Below are 21410 nucleotides of genomic sequence, written 5' to 3'. Positions count from 1 at the left end.
TGCAGTGTTTATGTTAAAGGCTTCCTGAGGATTAGCTAAAATAGATCCAGAATTTCCATCCAGAAACAATAAGGCCTCTGCAGATGAATACAGCGGAATAGCTTCTTGTTCCTTATCAAGTGATTTTTCTCGGTGGTGGTGGTTTTATGCTTTGACTTGCAGGCATGATCCAGAGAAACTAGATGCCTTCATCATGGACAAAGCGCTCCTGGATTATGAAGTGTCAATAGATGCCGACTGCAAACTTTTAACAGTGGGGAAACCATTTGCTATTGAAGGTAGGAAATATCTTTCTACAAATGTGTATGGGCACTCAGTTATTCCTTATTACTTATACATACATCCAGCTAACTGGGGTAGCTCAGTCAGTGTGCTACCCCAGAGGAGGGCTGCACTTAGGAAGAATAGTGGGAGCCACCCTCTCCCCCTGATCCTGGATCTTCCCAGGAGCAGGAGGACAGTATAGATTTGGAACAATGGTTTGCAGAGGAGCATAGTTCAGAAGGCAGAAGCTGGGGGATATTGAATGGGGAACAGTTGGAGAAGAAGCACTGGGAGAGAGAGAATTAACAGATTCATAGTCTCTGGATAGTATCCACCCCCTTCCCCACAGTCCTGGAGAACTCAGAGAGTGTCAGAACAGAAAGCACAGAGGGTACAAGCTCAGATCACAAAATGTGGGAGCGAAGTGGATTAATAGGGATGGAGAGGAGAGAGACCTTAATTGGGAGCACCGCCATTCTGGTTAGATGCTTTCTTTTGTCCTTTGCTGTGTTTATTAAAGAAACAAACTGATAAGAATTCCCTTTCGTTGATCGGCTCATTTACAGCCACAGGGGAGGAAGCCAATTCCCCGAAGCCTGACAGTCAGTAGAGCATGAGACTCTTAATCCCAGGGTTGGGGGTTTGATCCCCACATTGGGCAAAATATTCCTGCATTGCAAGGAGTTAGACTAGATGAGCCTCATGGTCCCTTCCAACTCTACAATTCTATGATTCTCTCTCTTTTACACAAGCCCACCAGACAACTTACAATAATAAAAACTGAAGCATTTCAATATTGAAAACAGTACAAGAATAGCAATCATTTAAAGTTTTAAATGCAAATAAGTAAATAAGCGACAGCCCAGGATGTAGCATGAAAAGCAGTAAGTCTTGGGGCTGTCATCAATTCAGCCTCTGGAATCAAAGGGCTGTATACTCAGCCCATTGAACTGAATGGACCAAATTTAAAAATATTGTTTAATCTCAGTGGATCTGTGCTACATTGGATTTCAGTGGATCTATGCTAACACTGGATGCAAGCCAAAGCCGTCTTGGCTGAAATCCTGAACTCACTTACCTGGGAGTAAGTTCCATTGAACTCAACGGGGATTACTTCTGAATAGACATGAGACTGTGCTGCTGTTGTATGTTTTCCTCTCTGGGATTATTTCAGGCTGCCTGCCATCTTAACCATCACTGATATTTGTCACAACATCAATCACTTCCATCATTTCCAGTACATCTCACTTCTTTTATAATCAGGTTTTTGGGGTTTGTCTGTTTGGGCATTAAATGACAAAACAGCTCAATCCAACACATGTCTACTCAGAAGTCTTGGTGAGTTCAATTGGATTTACTCCAAGTAAATGTATGTGTGGTACAAGATGGCAACTGAAGGCACTTGCTAAAATTCCAGTAGTTCATGACTTAGAGTCCTGGTTTCACTGGTGCTGTTGGTGCAGAACTGCACCCTAAATTGGGTTCCCCTAATACTTCTTCCAAACAGACGTCCTGACTTTTCAACCAAATGGGTGTTTTGAGTTAAGTGGCTCATTCTCTTCCTCTGCCTCTTCCACCACTGTGCTCCCTTGAGGCTGACATGAAGGAAACTCAAAAGAACGGCTTGAAGGACCAGCAACAGTTACATAACCACCATGGACCATAATACGAGCCGTTAGACTTTGGGCTTCTTCACTCTCCTGGGAAGAACGATCCAAGCTGGACGTGATTCATGCCCTTTCCCCATTTCCCGTCCCCCGCTTTCTGCAACAATCTATCAAACTGCACATCCATCGACCTCTGTGCTGGACCAAGCACACTTTCTGCCACTTGATGTGCTAAATGAAGCCAAGAGAAGTCGAGTGGTTCTATCTGTAACTCAAGCACTGCCATTTTAAAGACTTTGGCGGTGCTGCGGTCCAACCTGACAGTTTGAAAAGCCATTTTAAACTCTCCGTTGCTGTGGATGAATAATGACATGGTAGCTGCTGTCTCAGATTACCGAATCCCTTGAAAGCTCATATTGCAAGGCTTAAGCCAGGGCTGGGGAACTCTTATCAGCTGTATTCAGCATGGCCAGTGGTCAGGGATGAGAGGAGCTGTAGATCGATGGCATCTGCAGAGTCAAAGGTCCCCCAGCCCTTGGCTGCAAACGCACCACACATTTGATAACTCAAAGAATCCTTGGGGTGTGTTTTAAATGTCCTTTAGATTCATGGCTTGCATGCAGCAGTCACAGGCTCTCAGCACCACTAACGTACCCTCCATTTTTTCACAGATAAAAGCAGAAATGTTACATACCCTCCAACATTTTTCTGGTGAAAAGAGGGATGTTGCTGCTATTATTATTATTATTATTATTATTATTATTATTATTATTATTATTATTATTATACCCCATCCATCTGGCTGGGTTGCCTCAACCCAGTGGCTTCCAACATATACAAAAATATAATAAAACATTAAACATTGTGTGTGTGTGTGTGTGTGTGTGTGTGTGTGTGTGTACACACACCTTTCCTATACAGGACTGCCTCCTGATGTCTTCAAAAGGTTGTATATCTCCTTGGCTCAGGGGTCGCATAACTCCACACCCTCCAACATTTCTCTGATGAAAATAAGGACCTCCTAAGGAAAAGTGGGACATTCTGGGGGTCTAATCAGAAACTAGGGTGGCTTCTGTAAAATCCAGAACTGTCCCTGGAAAATAGGGACACTTGGAGGGTCTCTGTATTTGAACTATCCAGTGTTTTGTGGCCACGGAGCATGTCCTCATTTAGCTGTTCTGCAATTTCCTACCTAAAGGGTCCCCCCCCCCAAACCCCAAGGGTTTTGCTTTTTGCTTTTTGCCAACCTTGGGATTCCTCACCCATGCACTCTGCTGGTACCTTCCTCTTGTCTGTTGATGGTGGTGTTTTGGTGACATAAGGATCAACACTCAGAGAATGAGGGTATTGTTAGCCTGCAGGACAGCCTATAGAACGTTAATGCAGCTCTCGAATCAACCGTAGATCTGCCCGGCATTCAGGTTTTTGGTCAGGGAGTGTGGTGTAGTGGTTAAGAGCGGTGGACTCGTAATCTGGTGAACCAGGTTCGCTTCCCCTCTCCTCCACATGCAGCTGCTGGGTGACCTTGGGCTAGTCACACTTCTCTGAAGTCTCTCAGCCCCACTCACCTCACAGAGTGTTTGTTGTGGGGGAGGAAGGGAAAGGAGAATGTTAGCCGCTTTGAGACTCCTTAGGGTAGTGATAAAGCGGGATATCAAATCCAAACTCTTCTTCTCTTCTTCTTCTGGTCACGCTGTAGTGTGACAAAGAGATGCAATCCAGGAACTGGTTTGCATATTGAAACTGGTCTGTTTCCTCTGCTCCTTCGGGCCATTGTTTCACTCCCCTGGTGCATCTGTAGTCGCCAAATCCAAGTGCAGAAGTCCTGAACATGCTGTTCTCTTTCTCTGAGCCTTCTTTGAGTTCCCTGCCTGCCCCTCTCTAGAACTGGACTTTAAACTTTCGGTAGCCTGACTTTCCCCTCCCGCCTATGTGTGTTTAGCTGATTAGAACGGGCAAGCCCCTAGAGCAGGCCAGCTCAACCAGCTAAATATAGTTTCATGTGTATATACCCATATATATAGAAATATATATACACACACACTACAACGTCGCCTAATTTCCTAGTTGTATAACATGGCAGTGGGGCTGCCGACCTCCCGCTGCTTCTTGGCTTTGTGCTCATGGCTTTGTGGGCTACTCTTCTGCCGCAAATAGTCATGAATTTGCATGTGCTAAAAAGGGTGATTATACAAGCAATTAGCAATCTCCCGCTGGCAACTTGCAGAGTTGTTTGTGAATTCACCCACTTAATAGGCATAAAAGCTTTTTGCTTCTTCTGTTTTACTAGTCTGAACCTGCTGCTTCTCTCCCTGCACTTAGAGGTGTTGCGACAGTGAAACTAACTGTGACACGCAAAATACATGTACTTTTTTTTATTTCTTACCAGACACACACATAAACATACCCCTATGCCTATCAGTTCCACCCTTCATCAACCTGGTACCCTGCATTGTTTTGGGCTACAACTCTCATTGACCCCAGCCAGCCCAATTTTCCCCCCCCCACCCCTCCATACAAAGGATCTCTGAAGCTACAAGTTGGCATTTGAATGCAGGACTCACAGTGCATAGTTAGTGGGAAGCAATGTAGCATAGTTATTGTACATCCAGTTTATGACAATGCAAACCACAAACATCCCCCTCCACATACATACATGCAAAGAGATCTACACCTGACTAGAAATAGTTTCCAATATTCTGCCCCACTTTCCAATAATAATAATAATAATAATAATAATAATAATAATAATAATAATTTATTTATACCCCAGCCACTCTGGGGAGCTTCCAACAAAATATTAAAAATACAATAAAACACCAGATATTAAAAACTTCCCTAAACAGGGCTGCCTTCAGCTGTCTTCTAAAAGTCAGATAGTTGCTTATTTCCTTGACATCTGATGGGAGGGCGTTCCACAGGGTGGGCGCCACTACCAAGAAGGCCCTCTGCCTGGTTCCCTATAACCTCACTTCTCACAGTGAGGGAACCGGCAGAAGGCCCTCGGAGCTGAACCTCAGTGTCCAGGCTGAACGATAGGAGTGGAGACGCTCCTTTGCCTTGGGCGCCATTGTTCTGGGTTCCTCCTCCCTCCGGTGTGTGGTGAGTGAGGACCCTGTTGCAACAGATCAATAAAGATTAGGCTTACTAGCTGCTTTGCTTCTCAATATTCTCTGGTTGGCCTCTGTTATTTTCTCCTACCAATAGGGAACCTATGTAAGGACTCTAGATGGGCTCTTGGATACCCCATAAGGGAAAAAGGGCAGATTTTTGTTTACAACAAAGTATACTGAGCTGAGGCCATTTAGGGCTTTAAAGGTCAGCACCTACACTTTGAATTGTGCCTGGAAATGTACTGGGAGCCAATGTAGGCCTTTCAGGACCAGTGTTATGTGGTCTCGGGGGCCACTCCCAGTCACTAGTCTAGCTGCCGCATTCTGGATTAGTTGTAGTTTCCGGGTCACATTCAAAGGTAGTCCCACGTAGAGTGCATTGCAGTAGTTCCCAGCACTCTGTCACACTTTAGTGTGACCAAGGAATAGAATCCGCATTGGGGCTGAGAGGATGGAAGCAGCCATGATTCACAATGGCTGGTTTCTGATGAGAGAAAGAGCTGGTCAAGCTTCCATTCCAAGTACTCCCCATTACCTTCTGCAAGACAAGGGTGCCATCTCCTAAGGGCTGGGCTCAATTGCCCCCCAATATATTTTGGTGGGGTGGCGACCCCCCAATGGCAAGAGGAGGAGGCCGAGCACCAGAGAAGAGGAGCTTCTGGCACTGTGTTCAGCTGTGCTCCTGCCTCCTCCCAACCATCGTGATGCGATGTCGCAAGTCACACATGCAACGCTGCCCCAATCATTGGCGCAAGCCGTTGCCTCTGTTCCAAGATATGTAAACAGTTATCATTTCCATCTGAGGGAAAAGTAAAGTGCTATACTTTGGGGCTGTGGTGGAGTGGGGGGAACCCAACCCACGCTGACTGGGATCCGAGGTTCAAAATGTCTCTAGATGCAAAGGAACCAGAGGTTTGCTATGCATTATACCAGACACGTCCAACAGGTAGATCGTGATGTACAAGTAGATCACCGGACATCTGTGGTAGATCAGTGGTAGATCACTAGCTCCCCCCCAAGAAGCTCAAGAACCTTCGATCCCCTAAAAAAAGCTCAACAACGTTGACCTGAACCCCCCAAAATGGGGTTGATCACTGTCAGCTTTTAACTCTGTGAGTAGATCGCAGTCTCTTGGGAGTTAGCCACCTCTGCATTATACGAACCCTCTGCAAACACCCCCATCAGTCATTATGACAGCATTTTCCTTGTCTGTATCCAGCTTGTCAGTAGATGAAGAGACAAATGAACTTATGTGTATACACAGGGGGGGTGGGGGACAAAGAATCCACATGGTGTGTGGGTGTACATGCACGCACACATTCACACGTGTGCACAATAACAGATGTATTGTCTGCAAATCACAACACAATCTGAAGTAGTACTAGAGGAGATTGTGACTGCTCTGGTGGAAATAGCTTCAATCTTGCGGTTCTGATGAGCTCCCCGTTTGGGTTACCTCATTATTACTTATGTGACCTTGAAAAGCCTCCACATTTGCCAATAGCTATCACTTATTCTTGTGGCTCACAGAGAGATCCTTGATTTTGGCCGGTTGACAAGGAACAACAAAATTGAACAAAGCAAATGAGGGTGGAAATCCCTCATACAAGAGTGGAGACATTTCATCTTCAAGCGACCTATTTCGCATAATAGAATTATAGTGTGTTTAGAACCAGTCCACGATTGGGGGGGGGGGGGTATAGAATTTTGTTGATTGTTTGCCAGTCACGAAACTATATCCCAAGCACCACATGTTTAGGGAAGCTTTTAATGTTTAATAGGTTATTGTGTTTTAGTGTTTTATTGGAAGCTGCCCAGAGTGGCTGGGGAAACCCGCCAGATGGGTGGGGTATAAATAATAAATTATTATTATTATTATTATTATTATTATTATTATTATTATTATGGCTTTCCAGGGAACTGAGTAAATACATATGCATATATTTGTTAACATTTATATTTGAACACTTTATTCCGTGGAACCCGGGGGGGGGGTACTTTACCTTCTTTCTACAAGGTAGGTTAGGGTTAGGGTTAATATCCCTTGCATATTATCTGTTTGGAGTGTATCAGGAAGGACAAATAAGTTATGCTTTCCCCCCTCCACCCACAGCTGGTGTGAGAAAGTGGGGGAAGCAAATTTGTTGACATTTTGAAGGTATGATGATTGGCTAACCAGCATCTGTTATTGGACTTTTATTGCCAAAATGAAGATACTAATAGACAAATAAAGCCTTAATTAATGATCTGGGGGAGGGAGAGGAACCTTTGCTTCGTTATAAGAAAAACAGCAACCCACATTCAGCTGTGCAGCCAATCAATTGTTCTCAGGAGACCCTTGGATAGACACTGAATTTTAAATTGGATTAATCCTAATTCAGTTTGTACATCCAGCTGGCAACATCCACTGTTCATGGAATATGTAAGCAAGCTGACGAGTACTCAGGAAAATGTGGGTATTATTATTTTGGTCATCGTGGCAAAACAATGGGCAAGGGTGACCTCGTGAGTTGTCTTCCAAGTTTGCGCCTCTCTAATTGCATTGCGTTTTGTCATTCCATAGGGTATGGTATTGGCCTTCCTCCAAACTCTCCACTAACCTCAAATATTTCTGAACTGATAAGCCAGTATAAGTCCCACGGCTTCATGGATGTCTTGCATGACAAGTGGTACAAGGTTGTACCGTGTGGGAAAAGAAGCTTTGCTGTGACAGAGGTAAGAGACATTTCGTAGTTACCCAACCGACAGCATCCTCATTTTTCTCTCTGCTCAGATGCTTACTTACATGTACGCACACATACTCAGTACATGGCGTACAGCAAGAGGGGGTTTAAAAGATTATTGGTGTTGATGTCAGGGGTGGAGGAAGGGGTGTGTGGTGGGTGCAATCCGCCCCAGGTGTCACCGCTGAAGGGGGTGACAAAATGCCGGACGGCACTCACCGCGGGACCTGCAACACGCCCAAGCCACATGTCTCTCCTAGGAGAGACTGTTGCGAATTCTCTGCAGCACTTTAGCAGAAATGCTCAGAGTTCCAGGTTCTTCAGTGCAGTGTATTTATTGTGAGCTATACATACAAATATCTACAGGCTATAATACACGAGCAGTTCATACAGTCAAACAGAGTACCTGGCTGCACCTTAAGGCAAATAAGAAGACATCTAACTCTCTCTCTCTGACCACACTCCTCTACACCACACCTTTACCACTGGACAGGTTTCCCTTTTAAACCGAGGGCAGCCAATCAACTGTCAGTACATTACTGCTGAGTCATTTTGACCCAGCACTTCCATAGAAAGTATTGCAGGCTGATTGCATCAGCCAGTTGCATCAGCTAGCAAACTCAAGACTGCAGATTTACTATCTCACACAGCATTCTGTGAATCCTGACAGAGATGCAGTGACTTGGATATGTGCAGGCTCCATGCTGCCCAAACGGTCCGCCCACTGCCCCCCCCCCATAGTAGGGCAGCTGAGTGGGAGGAGGCAGGCAGACTCCAGAGACCCCACGGTGCACCCCACCCCTATGGGTGGCTCACCCCGCCCTCACCCTGCTCCTATGGGCAGCTCACCCCACCCCTGGGCGCACCGCCCCAGGCACCCGAGTGGCTTCTTAAGCCTCTGGTTGATGTAAAGAGTGCTGTTTGCAGAGTTATTCCAAGAAGTGTGTGGGATTAGCATGCAAAGGCGGCTGCAATGTGATCATGTGGTGTGTTTCTTACTTTTAAAAAAAGGTTTTCCTTTTCCTTAGAAGGAAATAAAATACAGTGGTACCCCGCAAGACGAACGCCTCGCAAGACGGAAAACCCGCTAGACGAAAGGGTTTTCCGTTTTGGAGGCGCTTCGCGAAACAAATTTCCCTATGGGCTCTGCTTCGCAAGACGACAGCCCATAGGGAAATCTCCGGGACAGCGGGGAAGCACAGCGCGCCTTCCCCACTGTCCTCGGACCTCCTCCCGCCGCCGGGCATCGGAACGAAGCTCTGATGCCGGGCAGGGGGGGAACGTCTCCTCCCGCTGCCGGGCATCGGATGGCTTTCCTGAAGACTTGGGGTGGGAGGAGGGTTTTCCTTCCCACCGCCAACATTCAGAATGCTGTTCTGAATGTTGGCGGTGGGGAGGAAAAACCCTCCTCCCACCGCAAGCCCCGGGAACAGAGGGAAAGCGCTGCGCGCCTTCCACTCTGTTCCCGTACCTGTCCTGAAGGCTTGCGGTGTGGAGAAAAGCCCTTCTCCGCACCGCCAGCCTGGCAAGCAGTTTCCCTAGGAACGCATTAATTGATTTTCAATGCATTCCTATGGGAAACCGTGCTTCGCAAGATGAAAAACTCGCAAGAAGAAAAAACTTGCGGAACGAATTAATTTCGTCTTGCGAGGCACCACTGTAATACAAAGTAAAGTGGGGAGAGACGCAACCATCTAACAATTATATTTCTCCTGGCCTTTACCCCAGGCCAAATGCTTCTTGTATAGATGTTCTGTTAACCTGTCAAGGTATCCACCAGAGCAACAATACATGTCCATTACCCGCTCCACAGAAATGTGTACTGCAAAGGAACTTTTTCTGAACTCCTTCTGTCCTGTTGGAAATTTAATAAAAGAAAACCGTGTATTGTGAAACCTTGTCATGTTGAATTTGCCCCTTAAGCAATCAGGCCTTCTTGAATCAGCTTTTCCAGTATTGCTAAATCCCAAACCTCGATGCACCAAGGTTCGACGGTGGCTCCCTCTAAGTACTGACCAGAAATGGGCAGCAATTGCTCTCTTTGCCCTGGGCGAAAAGCAAACCATGTGTGCTTCTTGAGAATTAGAGAATAAAACAAAACAAAAGATACAGAAATTGCAGGGGGGGTTAAAAGGTGTCAAGGGAGCAAAACAGAGTGAATAGAGGTGTTTGGGGGTCTGAATAACAATGACTATTAGAAGTGGTGGAGAGAGAAATAATACGACAAGCCTCTGAGCAGCACTTTGGTAAAATGCTAATACAGTAGTACCTCGGTTTACAAACTTAATCCATTCTTAAACCAAAACTGTTTTTAAACCGAGGCACGCTTTCCCGAATGAGGCCTCCTGCTGCTGGTGCCCTTCCACCGTTCGGCTTCCATTCTTAGACTGAGGTAAAGTTCGCAAACCGGGACACTACTTCAGTTTGTAAACTGAATAGTTCATAAACAGGGCTGTTCTTAAACCGAGATGCCACTGTATGATGTACGATGTACTGACCCATTGTCAGGGAGCCGACAAGGAGAACAGGTCATTTGCAGATCAGAGAAAGTCAGTGAAACACCGGCTAACTTAGAGTTAGTTTATTTATAAAGGAAGCAGAACAGAGAATACAAGGAGACTTCTAAGGGTTGCTCCTGTCTTAATGAAGCAGTTGCCTGGACTGGCTTGTAGCTCCCCCTTCACTCCTTAGCCCTCTGTGTCAGGCCCCTCCCTCTGTCAATGGTGAGCCCCAAGGGACCCTCTTTGTTTCTGCTTGGCTCTCTGGTCATTAACATGCCTTGTTCTGGGAGCGGGGTGGGGAGCAGGGACTTGCAGGCTGTCAGCACAGAATCTGTCCAGGTGGCTCTGTGGTGGAGCTGCCAAGTCTGATTCCTGTCCCTGTCCTATACTGGGGCACCTACCTGTTTCCTCTTTGTCATCCTTCAAGCTTTCAGCCTCCATCACCTCCCAGCTCCTCCCCTCCTCTGGGTTGTGGCCAGTTTCTCACCACCAGGAGCCAGGATCCAAATTCTCTCCCTCTGTGCTTTCCCTGAGGGGGCTCTTGGTTGGGCAGCTTCCACCACTCCTCCTCATCCAGCCAATCCCTGACACACCCAGGTGGTTTTGGAAGCTGCAGCAGGATGAATACAGAGGACCAATGTAAGCCAGTCAAATGCCAAAGATTTACTCTACTGATTCTTTTCAACATACAGCCACACAGTGGTCTGGGTGACACTTTTCAGTGGCTGTGAACGCATGCTGCTGTGGGGTTTGTGTAAGCAAAGCAGCCACATGGTCGACAAAGTATAAGAAGTTGTGCAAACATTGAAATATAAGCATCCACTATTAAGATGCACATTAAAGTAGCAGCATTAAGACAATACAGTGGTACCTCGGGTTACAGACGCTTCAGGTTACAGACGCTTCAGGTTACATACGCTTCAGGTTACAGACTCCGCTAACCCAGAAATTGTACCTCAGGTTAAGAACTTTGCTTCCAGATGAGAACAGAAATCGTGCGGCGGCAGTGGGAGGCCCCATTAGCTAAAGTGGTACCTCAGGTTAAGAACAGTTTCAGGTTAAGAACTGACCTCCAGAACGAATTACCGGTAAGTTCTTAACCCGAGGTACCACTGTAGAGCAATTGAAAACAGGCGATTCGGGATGAGAAACCTTAGAAATTTCTAGGTCAGTGTTTCCAAAACTTAGGCCTCTCTAGCTGTTTTTGGACTGCAACTCCCATCATCCCTAGCTATCAGGACCAGTGGTTCGGGATAATGGGAACTGTAGTCCAAAAACAGCTGGAGACCCAAGTTTGGGAAACACTGGTCTAGGTGAATAGGCACTTCTTCCGTCTTCAAAAGCTGGGGCCTCTCATATTTCAGGGAATGAGTTCCAAAATGCAATGGAAAATCCCACCTCTGCGTTATCACAGCCCAGTAGTCATCAGGTCTGTGCAAAGTCAGCTCATTGGCAATGCTGAGTGGCGGTGGCTCTCCAGAGTTTTGGCTGGAGCCTTTCCAGACCTACTTGGAGATGTCACGTTGAACATGAGACCTCTCGCTTGCCGTCTGTGCACTCTGCTGCTGAGCTACAGCCATATTAGTTACCATGGCAAAACGTAGCTGCTTCCATTAATCCAAAGCCATATGCTAAAGTGAATAATTGTGCTTCAGCAGGGCGAAAAGTAGGACAAATCACTGTAACCAGTGCTGTTAATGGAAGGGACAGTGGGGTGAAAGAGAAGGGGTGAAAAACACCAGGAAAATAATGCCCTCTGCTAATACAAATGTAGCAATTTTACAGTTTGGGGATTATGGTGATGTGCGGCGAGAACCATGAGAACAATCGCTGCTGCCTTTTGATGGAATGGCACCTTAAAAGAGAAGGGAACTTTAGGATTTATCTCTAAGGCTGAAATATACACAGCTTGTAAACTTGCAAAACTGGATTGTATGTTGCAAGGGTGGGGAACCTGTGGTCCCGCAGAAGATGCCGCACTCCAACTCCCATCATCTGTTTAATGTATATGGGTTGACGCATGCAGGGAGAAAGGACAAGAAAGGGTTGAGTTAGGTGTTTTGGTTGATTTTTGAGTGTGTTTGTCCTGCACCAGCAATTGGTTAAGCAAGCATCTGAGAGCGAGTCAGCACAATCTAAAGTTTAAATGCACTTGTGTTTGAAGCAAATTTGCTCTTGACCCAAGGGGCGGAGGAAGGGGGCAGTCAGGGCGGTCCGCCCCAGGTGCCTTCGCTGAGGGGGGCTGACATTTGGAAACACCGGCTGCCCGCGACTCACAAGCCAACCCCAAGTCGTCGGTGGAACGGAAGAGCTGTACCACTTTGCCAGCGGCATTCTGCCCTTCCCCCTTTGTTTTCACAGCTGGGGGAGGCTTGGAAGTTGTGGGCGGGCCACATGCCAAATGTACGCCATCTGTAGCTCGCTTCACCCCTGGCTGCAGGGCATGTGCACTGCTCCATACACCTGAGTAGCTATCCCACGCTTGGGAGGGCACTCTCTGTGCCTTGCACCCCTTGGGAGTGCGCCTGCCCTGGGCAGTGCGGGCATATGCTCTACCACTGCCTTGGCCAGAGCCTAGTCTGTCTTGGAACACTGCAATGAGACTGTGGAAAAAGAAAAGGCATTTTAAATGCGTTATAATGCCATGACACCAGATGGCGCTGTGATGTTCTGTCTTTCAGCAATGTGATTTCCCATGATGAGGTTTACAATACGTTTTTCTGAAACATTTTTTGGATGTGTCTAGATCCAGCCCGCGTACTGCTGGAAGCACTGTATATTACAACTGCATGCAACCTATAAGCTGTGAGGCTGCATTATATTATCAGTAAAGGGACTGACTCTACCTGGAACTGTCTGGTGTTTTTCTGTTCCATTGCCACACTCCGCTGGCATGTTGAATGGGCACTTTGCACATGCCCCAATACATCCCTGACTAGCAGTTATGCTAGCTGGATTATATGGGAGTTGGAGCCGAACAACATTTAGAGAGCCAGTGGTTCCCCAGCTCTGGATGTTGTAGAGCACAGAAAAATAGATGGGGTAATAATAATAAATTTTATTATTATTATTATTATTATTATTATTATTATTATTATTATTATTTTATATCCCGCCCATCTGGCTGGGTTTCCCCAGAAACTCTGGCCAGCTTACAACATATAAAACACAACAAAACATCAAACATTAAAAAACAAGATATCCTATACAAGCAACAAACAAACCAATAAATCAATAAAAATCAATAACAATAATAATAATAGTAAACAATTTACAGTTATACCCAAATTAAAGTAACTACCAACCCCAACTAAATAGCTAACCAACACCAACCCAACAAAAATGAAACAGAGGAACCAAAATTAGAACCGTTTTAAGCATTTTAGCCAGTTGCCCCAACCCAAGAGTTGTTCCGGCAATGTCTGAGTGGCCTCCCAGGAGCCTCTTTTAGCTGTTCAGGGTAAGTGTGGGCCCTGCCCCCTAGGCCAGGTAGAAATGGGCCTTGCAGCAGTGAGCGGTCTTCCCTCCAGCACTCATGGCAGCAGCCGTGTAGAAATCAGTAGGCTTTAAGCAGAGCAAGTTAATGCCGACAGCCTGCTGATCTCGAGATGTTTCTTGAAAGCGAGATGCACTCCACATTCTCCAACCACAGTGTCATCCAAAATAAAATGTTATTGGGGGGATGCCAGTTTTCAAGGCAGCACACCTGCACCCAGCAAACTCTATAATCTCTGGCCTCTTCATCCTTTACATATTCTGGAATGTTGTCCTCTTGGATGAAATTGTATTAAAAGGAACAACAGGCAATTGCCGTCCATTAGCATCAAGGTACTTACAGAGGAAACAGTACCTTTGCCAGGAAAAAGCTGGCCTGCGAAATGCAAAAAGGATATAACTTTCTTCTTCTTCTTCCCTTTTTCTCCCCGGTAAGGAGCTAAAAGGTCAGAAAGAAAAGTCTGTCAAGTTGTTGTTGTTTAAATGGGGGGGGCAACACTTCTTGGCAACTCCTGCAGTGAAAAAAAATGTAATGGCATTTATTTAGAAGCCTCCTATTGAATTAAAAGTTAAACCACAATGGAGTAAATGTGTAATGACACTCAAAAGCTGAAGTTAATCCGTACTGGAAGAGAGACATCTAGTTGAGCCTTTGAGGCATTGCACAAAATTGCCTATTAGGAATGCTGAAAAGCAATCTTTGTGTTTCTAAATTTAAGTAAAGGACTGCATGCATTTTGCTTGCTTGCTTAAGAATCATGCTTTGCAGCCCTCCATGTATTTTTTAAATGTAACCATAATTACACGAATTGTGATCTTTGATTCTGGAGGATTTCAGAATCCTTTTGGTCTGTACAGCAGAGGTGGCTCCAAGATGATGCTGGAGTTCCAGCCAGCCTGGTTAAAAATCAGGGATGATGGGAGTTGTAGTCCCAACAAGTCCTGGAGGACCACAGATTAGACACCTCTGCCATAGAGCATCAAACTACATGCGCTGCGAAATGCTTTGTTAACAACTATATCAGGGTTTTTAAAAAACTTAATACCAATTTTCATCAGGGCAGCAACACACCGGGGGTGGGGGAGGCTTCACCCTCCCCTCCCCTCCCCTCCCCAGTCAGGATCCTAACAAAAAACACCTCCCCGCTGAGCTCTTCAGTTACAAAGCATCAGTTGGAAACTATCTGGACAACTTTTTTCTAATCTCAGAAGCGAAATCTCATCCTTCTGCATGGGCAGCAGAAAGAGAATACAGTGGTACCTCGGGTTAAGTACTTAATTTGTTCCAGAGGTCCATACTTAACCTGAAACTGTTCTTAACCTGAAGCACCACTTTAGCTAATGGGGCCTCCTGCTGCCGCCGCGCCGCCAGAGCACGATTTCTGTTCTCATCCTGAAGCAAAGTTCTTAACCTGAAGCACTATTTCTAGGTTAGCAGAGTGTGTAACCTGAAGAGTATGTATCCTGAAGCGTATGTAACCCAAGGTACCACTGTAAACTGAACTAGCATGAATGGTGTTTTTTCTTCTACTGTTTATAAAGTACCAACACAATATATTGGCTCATCAAAAAATTAGCTGTTTGGGGAGTTTCTACTGAGTCACACCATTGATCCATTTAGCCTAGAATTATATACTGGCCAAGGCTGTCCATTGTTTCAGGCAGAAGCTTGACAACAACTCGCTCTCAGCATTTTGCAAGGACACTGACAAACTGGAACATGTCCAGAGGAGGGCAACCAAAATGGTCAAAGGCCTGGAAATGATGCCTTATGAGGAATGGCTAAGGGAGCTGGGCATGTTTAGCCTGGAGAAGAGGAGGTTAAGGGGTGATATGATAGCCATGTTCAAATATATAAAAGGATGTCATATAGAGGAGGGAGAAAGGTTGTTTTCTGCTGCTCCAGAGAAGCGGACACAGAGCAATGGATCCAAACTACAAGAAAGAAGATTCCACCTAAACATTAGGAAGAACTTCCTGACAGTAAGAGCTGTTCGACAGTGGAATTTGCTGCCAAGGAGTGTGGTGGAGTCTCCTTCTTTGGAGGTCTTTAAGCAGAGGCTTGACAACCATATGTCAGGAGTGCTCTGATGGTGTTTCCTGCTTGGCAGGGGGTTGGACTCGATGGCCCTTGTGGTCTATTCCAACTCTATGATTCTATGATTCTGTGATTCTCTCGCTCCTGCTAAGTGATGAGCCTTTTAAAACAGAAGATCTTGGCCATTGAACATGGGCCCTGGAACATGAGGTGAAGTGGCTTCAAATATTCTCCCAGCCTTGCTGTCTCAGTAGAGCATGAGTCTCTTAATCTCAGGGTTGTGGGTTTGAGCCTCACGTTGGGTGAAAGATTCCTCCATCACAGGGGGTTGGCTAGATGATCCTCACGGTTCCTTGGAACACTACAATTGAACGATTCTGTGATTCCATGTAACAACAAAAAAATGTTAAGTTTATACTAGAGGAGATGTGAACTGTTAAAGCAGAAGATAGCCCTAGCTGAAAAATCCTTCTGCAGATTAGATAACCGTCGCTTACATCTGAGATATCTGTGCAGGCAAAAGGCAGGATATTGAGTTTATCTGTCGAGCTCAAGGCTGCATCCTTCTTTACACTTGCCAAGCAAAAGCTGTGTGTGCATGTCCGGTCCCAGAGGCCTAGCAAAGGAGGAAATAAGATGGAAGAGTCACAGTTACACAACACACACATTTGTGTGATAGTGCTATTCTTGCTACCACTTGAATCTGCAATACTATTCATATATATATATATGATGATGATCATACAGTGGTACCTTGGGTTAAGTACTTAATTCGTTCCGGAGGTCCATTCTTAACCTGAAACTATTCTTAACCTGAAGCACCACTTTAGCTAATGGGGCCTCCTGCTGCCGCTGCGCTGCCAGAGCACGATTTCTGTTCTCATCCTGAAGCAAAGTTCTTACCTGAGGTTCCTGGGTTAGTGGAGTCTGTAACCTGAAGCGTATGTAACCTGAGGTACCACTGTATAGTAAATGTATTGTCTAGTCTCAGCAGTAAATACTTTTAAGGAAATGTTAGGATTGGCTTGTTTACCTTTGCTATATGCTCCCCAGTCTCCTGGCTAGACTTCCTCAAGATGTTTTGAGACTACATTTCCAATCATCCCTGACCACTGGTCCTGCTAGCTAGGGGTCATGGAAGTTGTAGGCCTAAAACATCTGGAGGGCCAAGTTTGAGGAAGCCTGCTCCAGGTGGTGAGAGATTTCAAGGATTCCAGTGCATAGCTCAGGTTTGATTTCCTTACAAGAAAGGTCACTAGAGACCAGAAATAGTACCCTGGGTTAAGAACTATGCTTCAGGGTGAGAACAGAAATTTTCTGCAGCGGCAATGGGAGACCCCATAGCTAAAGTAGTACCTCAGGTTAAGAACAGTTTCAGGTTAAGAACGGACCTTCAGAACGAATTTAGTTCTTAACCCGAGGTACCACTGTATTTAGGCTGAGTATAAGATTGAAGGGCTCACAGCATTAACAGTCCAGTGGATCTTGGTCTCCCCACTAGGTTTCTAAGCGCAAAGCCTACAAAGGGGTCTGGAAATAGGCTTCCCGCTACCCGCGTCCCTCATACATGTCCCTTATACACGTCTACTTGGATGTAAATCCCATTGATTTCAGTGAGGCTTACGCCCAGGTAAGTGGGCACAGGACTGCCGCCTAAGCCTCATAACAATCCCCTCAGCCTATTCTCTGCATTTCTGCTAGCTCCACTGCAAATCTCTCTGGGCTGAAAGAATGGCAAAGAGGATATTCTCCCTTGCTACAAAGGGAACCTGGATATTTGTAATAACCAGTGCAAGGTTCCATACAGTTTCCCCCTTGCATCTTTCTTCTTCTTCTTCTTCTTCTTTAAATGAATTTTTTGGCTGGTCTACAAGGACGTGTCAGCAAAGAATAATGGCACAACCCTGCTCATATCTGTAAGTGAAATATTGATTGTGATGACCCTTTTAAACGGCAAAATATCCATCTTTGTGCTTTCACTGCTACCTCTGTGGTGCTATAACCCATTTTTAGACACACAATGCATTTTCACTTTATTCCCAGATGAAGTATTCTGTGAATTGATTTCTAGATTTTGCTTTCCCATACATATTTTTTTTTAAACAAACAGTTGAACTTGTTCTGTGGGGGAAAGGTGCTGTTTTCCTTGGGCAGAGCTGATTGCCTGCTTCACCTAATCATGTATTAGCTGCTTGATCGATTTAAGTTTTATTAGGAAATGACACTCTTATGGGTAGAGCACAGGTCAAGGAAAATCTAGATGCCTCCCACAACACAGGGGTTGTGGCTAGAGGACCTGTTTATTGTGCCTTCACCCTGCTTTTTTTGCACAACGTTTGTGGTAGGGATGGGCAAATCTATCAATTTCAGTTTCTCTTGCTTTCTCGTTTTTCCTATATTAGTTCTCTACATTTTCACACCACTCTATTATTCTGTTGGAATGTTCACGGAGGCTGGAGAGGATATATTGTTTTATAATATCCTTCCTAGCTTGCACCAGCAAGTTCTATAACTTAGCAGAGTTTTAACATTCCCCTTTAAACGCACAACAGTTAACTTGTTGCAAGCTTGTTTAAGCTTCTAAATATAGGATTCCTGGTAATCCCCTTTTCTCCCCCTTAAAAAGAACAGACACGACACAATCTTGTGCAAAGTATTATAAAAAAAGTTTACTCACCCATTCAGTTCACAGATGGATCCCTGAAGGCAGACTTAGGTTACAAAGTATATACATGTGGAACTACCCCACAGGCAGTCACTGCTTCTCACGATGAAAACAAGATGGGAAAGAGTCCAAAAGAAGTCCAAAAGAAGGAAGTGTGTCTTGCCTTTTTGTTACCTGAGCAGGCAAGGTCACGCCCCCCTCTCGTCACATGCAGAGAAAGTTTGTCCCAGCTCAGGAGGACACAGGAAGCTCTGATTGGTTGGAGCAAACATCCCCTTTCATGTCCACTCTAGGAATGTTGCACTTGACTGCTTTCTATGTGTGACATCCCACAGATTCACACACATACACACCCTGAAAATTCACCAGCATTTTGCCCTGGTTTTTTTCCTAACAGACACATTTTTGCAAAGCAATTTGCAAATGTCTAGGCCAAAATGTCTACTGTTGGCAACTCCTCAGCTGGCCCTACTTCCCATTTCTATCACAAAGTGTCTTGCTGAGTCTTTCGTTGGAGTCGGACTTTGCTGACTGTTCAATGGGCGGCTCAGTTCTCTGCCTGAACTCCAAGCTTTTCTCAGCATTTTCCGTCTTCCCAACTCAGGCATGGAAGAGGACAGCTTTTGCACCTCTGTAGGATCTGTTTGGACGCTTTCCTCTAAATCACGTACATACAGACCCTTCCAAGTGTCCCTATTTTCCAGGGACATCCTTGATTTGGAGAAGCCGTCCCAGTTTTACAAAGGTCCCATTTAAAGGGAATACTTTCACAGTGGACTCCTTGTAAGAAAAACCAAACCCCCTCAGGTGTCCGGTCTACTCAGATATTTCACTTTGAATTCCACCTTCACTTTGATTTGGCCTCAGCTCATTGAAATTGAGCAGGCCCTCCCCCCTCCAATAAGTAAATGGAATCATTAAGCTCGTTACTTAATCAAGCACAGATGCCACACTTTTTTTGCTATCAGTTCTGAATAGGAAGGGAATGATATTGAAACCTTTTCTGCAGTGGTGCATTTTCATTACAAAGCTTGCTTAGCCAGTGAGTGAGATTAGATTTCACTAATGCAGTTTATAGAAAGGAAAGGGGGCAAAACGTAAACAAAACAAAAAAAAAGTTTTATTGAGACTGGCATACCCCGGAGCTGGATCAATTCTGTTTTTTTCAGCTTGGCGAAGCTTATCTGTGCCATCGAAAGAACCTGTTCTTTCAGTCCTGGGGCCAAATTGGGCATGATAACCCAGGGTACAAATAATAAAATTGTTGCTGTTGTTGTTGTTGTTGTTGTTGTATTAGCCACATTCTTTGGGCTTGTGGTGTTGTTGCTGTTGCAGTTGCTTTTATCCTTTTCCCTCCATCACAGTCATGCTTTGAATTGCATTTTGCAATGCATTTTAATAACAACGATAGCATTTGGGGAGCATTTAGTTTTAAGAGACTGTGGCTAGACTACTTACCAGAGCTGGTTACGGGGGGTGGGGGCAGATTAACAAACAAAATGAATTTCAAATGTAAGGTACTATACTCAGGTGTCATCCATACTTTCTGCTTGCCCCATACCTGGAAAACATGGGTCCAAGCTGTTTTTTGCTCACCCCGTGTTTTCTAGACACAGGTCCAAGCAAGTTTGCCTTTGACCCGCCACTTCCCCCTGCTCTTTAAGCGCTAAATCGAAACAAATGGTAATCCACAGAAAGCCCACTCCCTTTGTTACGATTCAGCATTAAAGGAAAGGTTTTCCCGGGGGGGGGGGGAGTCTCAGGACAGACAGGTGTGTGGATAAGCCCTAAGGCAGGAATTATCCAATGCCAAAATTTAGAACAGGAGACACCTGCCTTGCTAGCAATGCATGTGAAAAAGTTCTAGAGGTCTTGGTAAACCTTAAGTTTGATATGAGTTAACAATGTGATACAGCAGGGGAAAAACAGCTAATGCTATTCTAGGCTGCATCAACAGAAGCATAGCGTCCAGATCAAGGAATGGAATAATACCACTTGATTCCGCTTTGGTCAGTTCTTTAAGGTGCCACAAGGCTCTGTTGTCTTTATTGAAATTTATACATATTTTGCTCTATGATTGCCCAAAATGTGTGTGTGTGTTATGATATATACAGCTAAGAAAATTGCCAGTTTGTAAATTTGCTGTTGCTGTAATTATATTTGCCTCCTCTTCTTCTATTTTTATTTAAATGTGCATCTGAAATGTAGGCTTTCAAGAGAGCTGTCACAGCATATTTATCGGCTTTTTCGTTCGTGCTTTGTTTTGGCATCTCCTTTGTGAACAGAGAAAGATATTTGTTCTGATGCACACCTACCTACCAACAGGAAACTACCCATGCATTGAAATGCCTCCATTAGGAACCCATCTATTTGTTTTGCATGGGGTTGGTCAAGACAAATTTGAGAGTGTCAGTCAATAGCACTCTTCACTCATTAATTAACACGAGACAGAATATTATAGCAGAAACACCAGAGTTTTACATATTTCATGGGGGCTTATTGAGGAGAATGTCCTAATGGACAAAAGGGCATCAAGCTGGTATTAATCTCACGTCATACATTTTGTTTGCGATCCCTGGTTGTCTCCAGAGATAGCTACAAATTGGTCAGGTACTTAACAAGGGTTACTAGGTGGTAAACAAGGTAAATTTACCTTGTTTCTGTGACTAAGGTAGTGAACTTAGAAGATTATGATGATTTTTATTATTTGTACCCTGCCCATCTGACTGGGTTGCCCCAGGGACTCTGGGAGGCTTCCAACAAACATAAAAGCATAATAAAACACCAAACATTAAAAACTTCCCTATACAGTCATACCTCTTGTTACATTTGGTTCAGGTTACATTGTTTCAGGATACGTCCCACGGAGACCCGGAAGTGATGGAACAGGTTACTTCTGGGTTTCACCACTCGCGCATGCGCAGACACTCAAAATGACGTCACGCATGCGCAGAAACGGTGAATCGTGACCCACACATGCGCAGACGTGGGTTGCATTCTGCTC

The 21410-nt window shown here is 45.0% G+C and overlaps 1 protein-coding gene across 1 annotated transcript in view; it reads left to right on the top strand.

Annotated features, from left to right (window-relative positions):
- Positions 1 to 21410, top strand: part of GRIN3A (glutamate ionotropic receptor NMDA type subunit 3A) — a 104965-nt gene that overhangs the window by 75588 nt on the left and 7967 nt on the right. Inside the window, exons 5-6 of the mRNA XM_083481386.1 lie at positions 163 to 278; positions 7548 to 7699. Coding sequence (XP_083337512.1) covers positions 163 to 278; positions 7548 to 7699 — 268 coding nt within the window. The remainder of the gene's footprint in view (positions 1 to 162; positions 279 to 7547; positions 7700 to 21410) is intronic.

The sequence above is a fragment of the Podarcis liolepis genome (assembly GCF_965112155.1).
Source record: "Podarcis liolepis genome assembly, chromosome: 17".
In the NCBI taxonomy this organism is placed as follows: Eukaryota; Metazoa; Chordata; class Lepidosauria; order Squamata; family Lacertidae; genus Podarcis; species Podarcis liolepis.
Note: the sequence above shows the minus strand (reverse complement) of the source record. Positions and strands in the feature narration are given on the sequence as shown.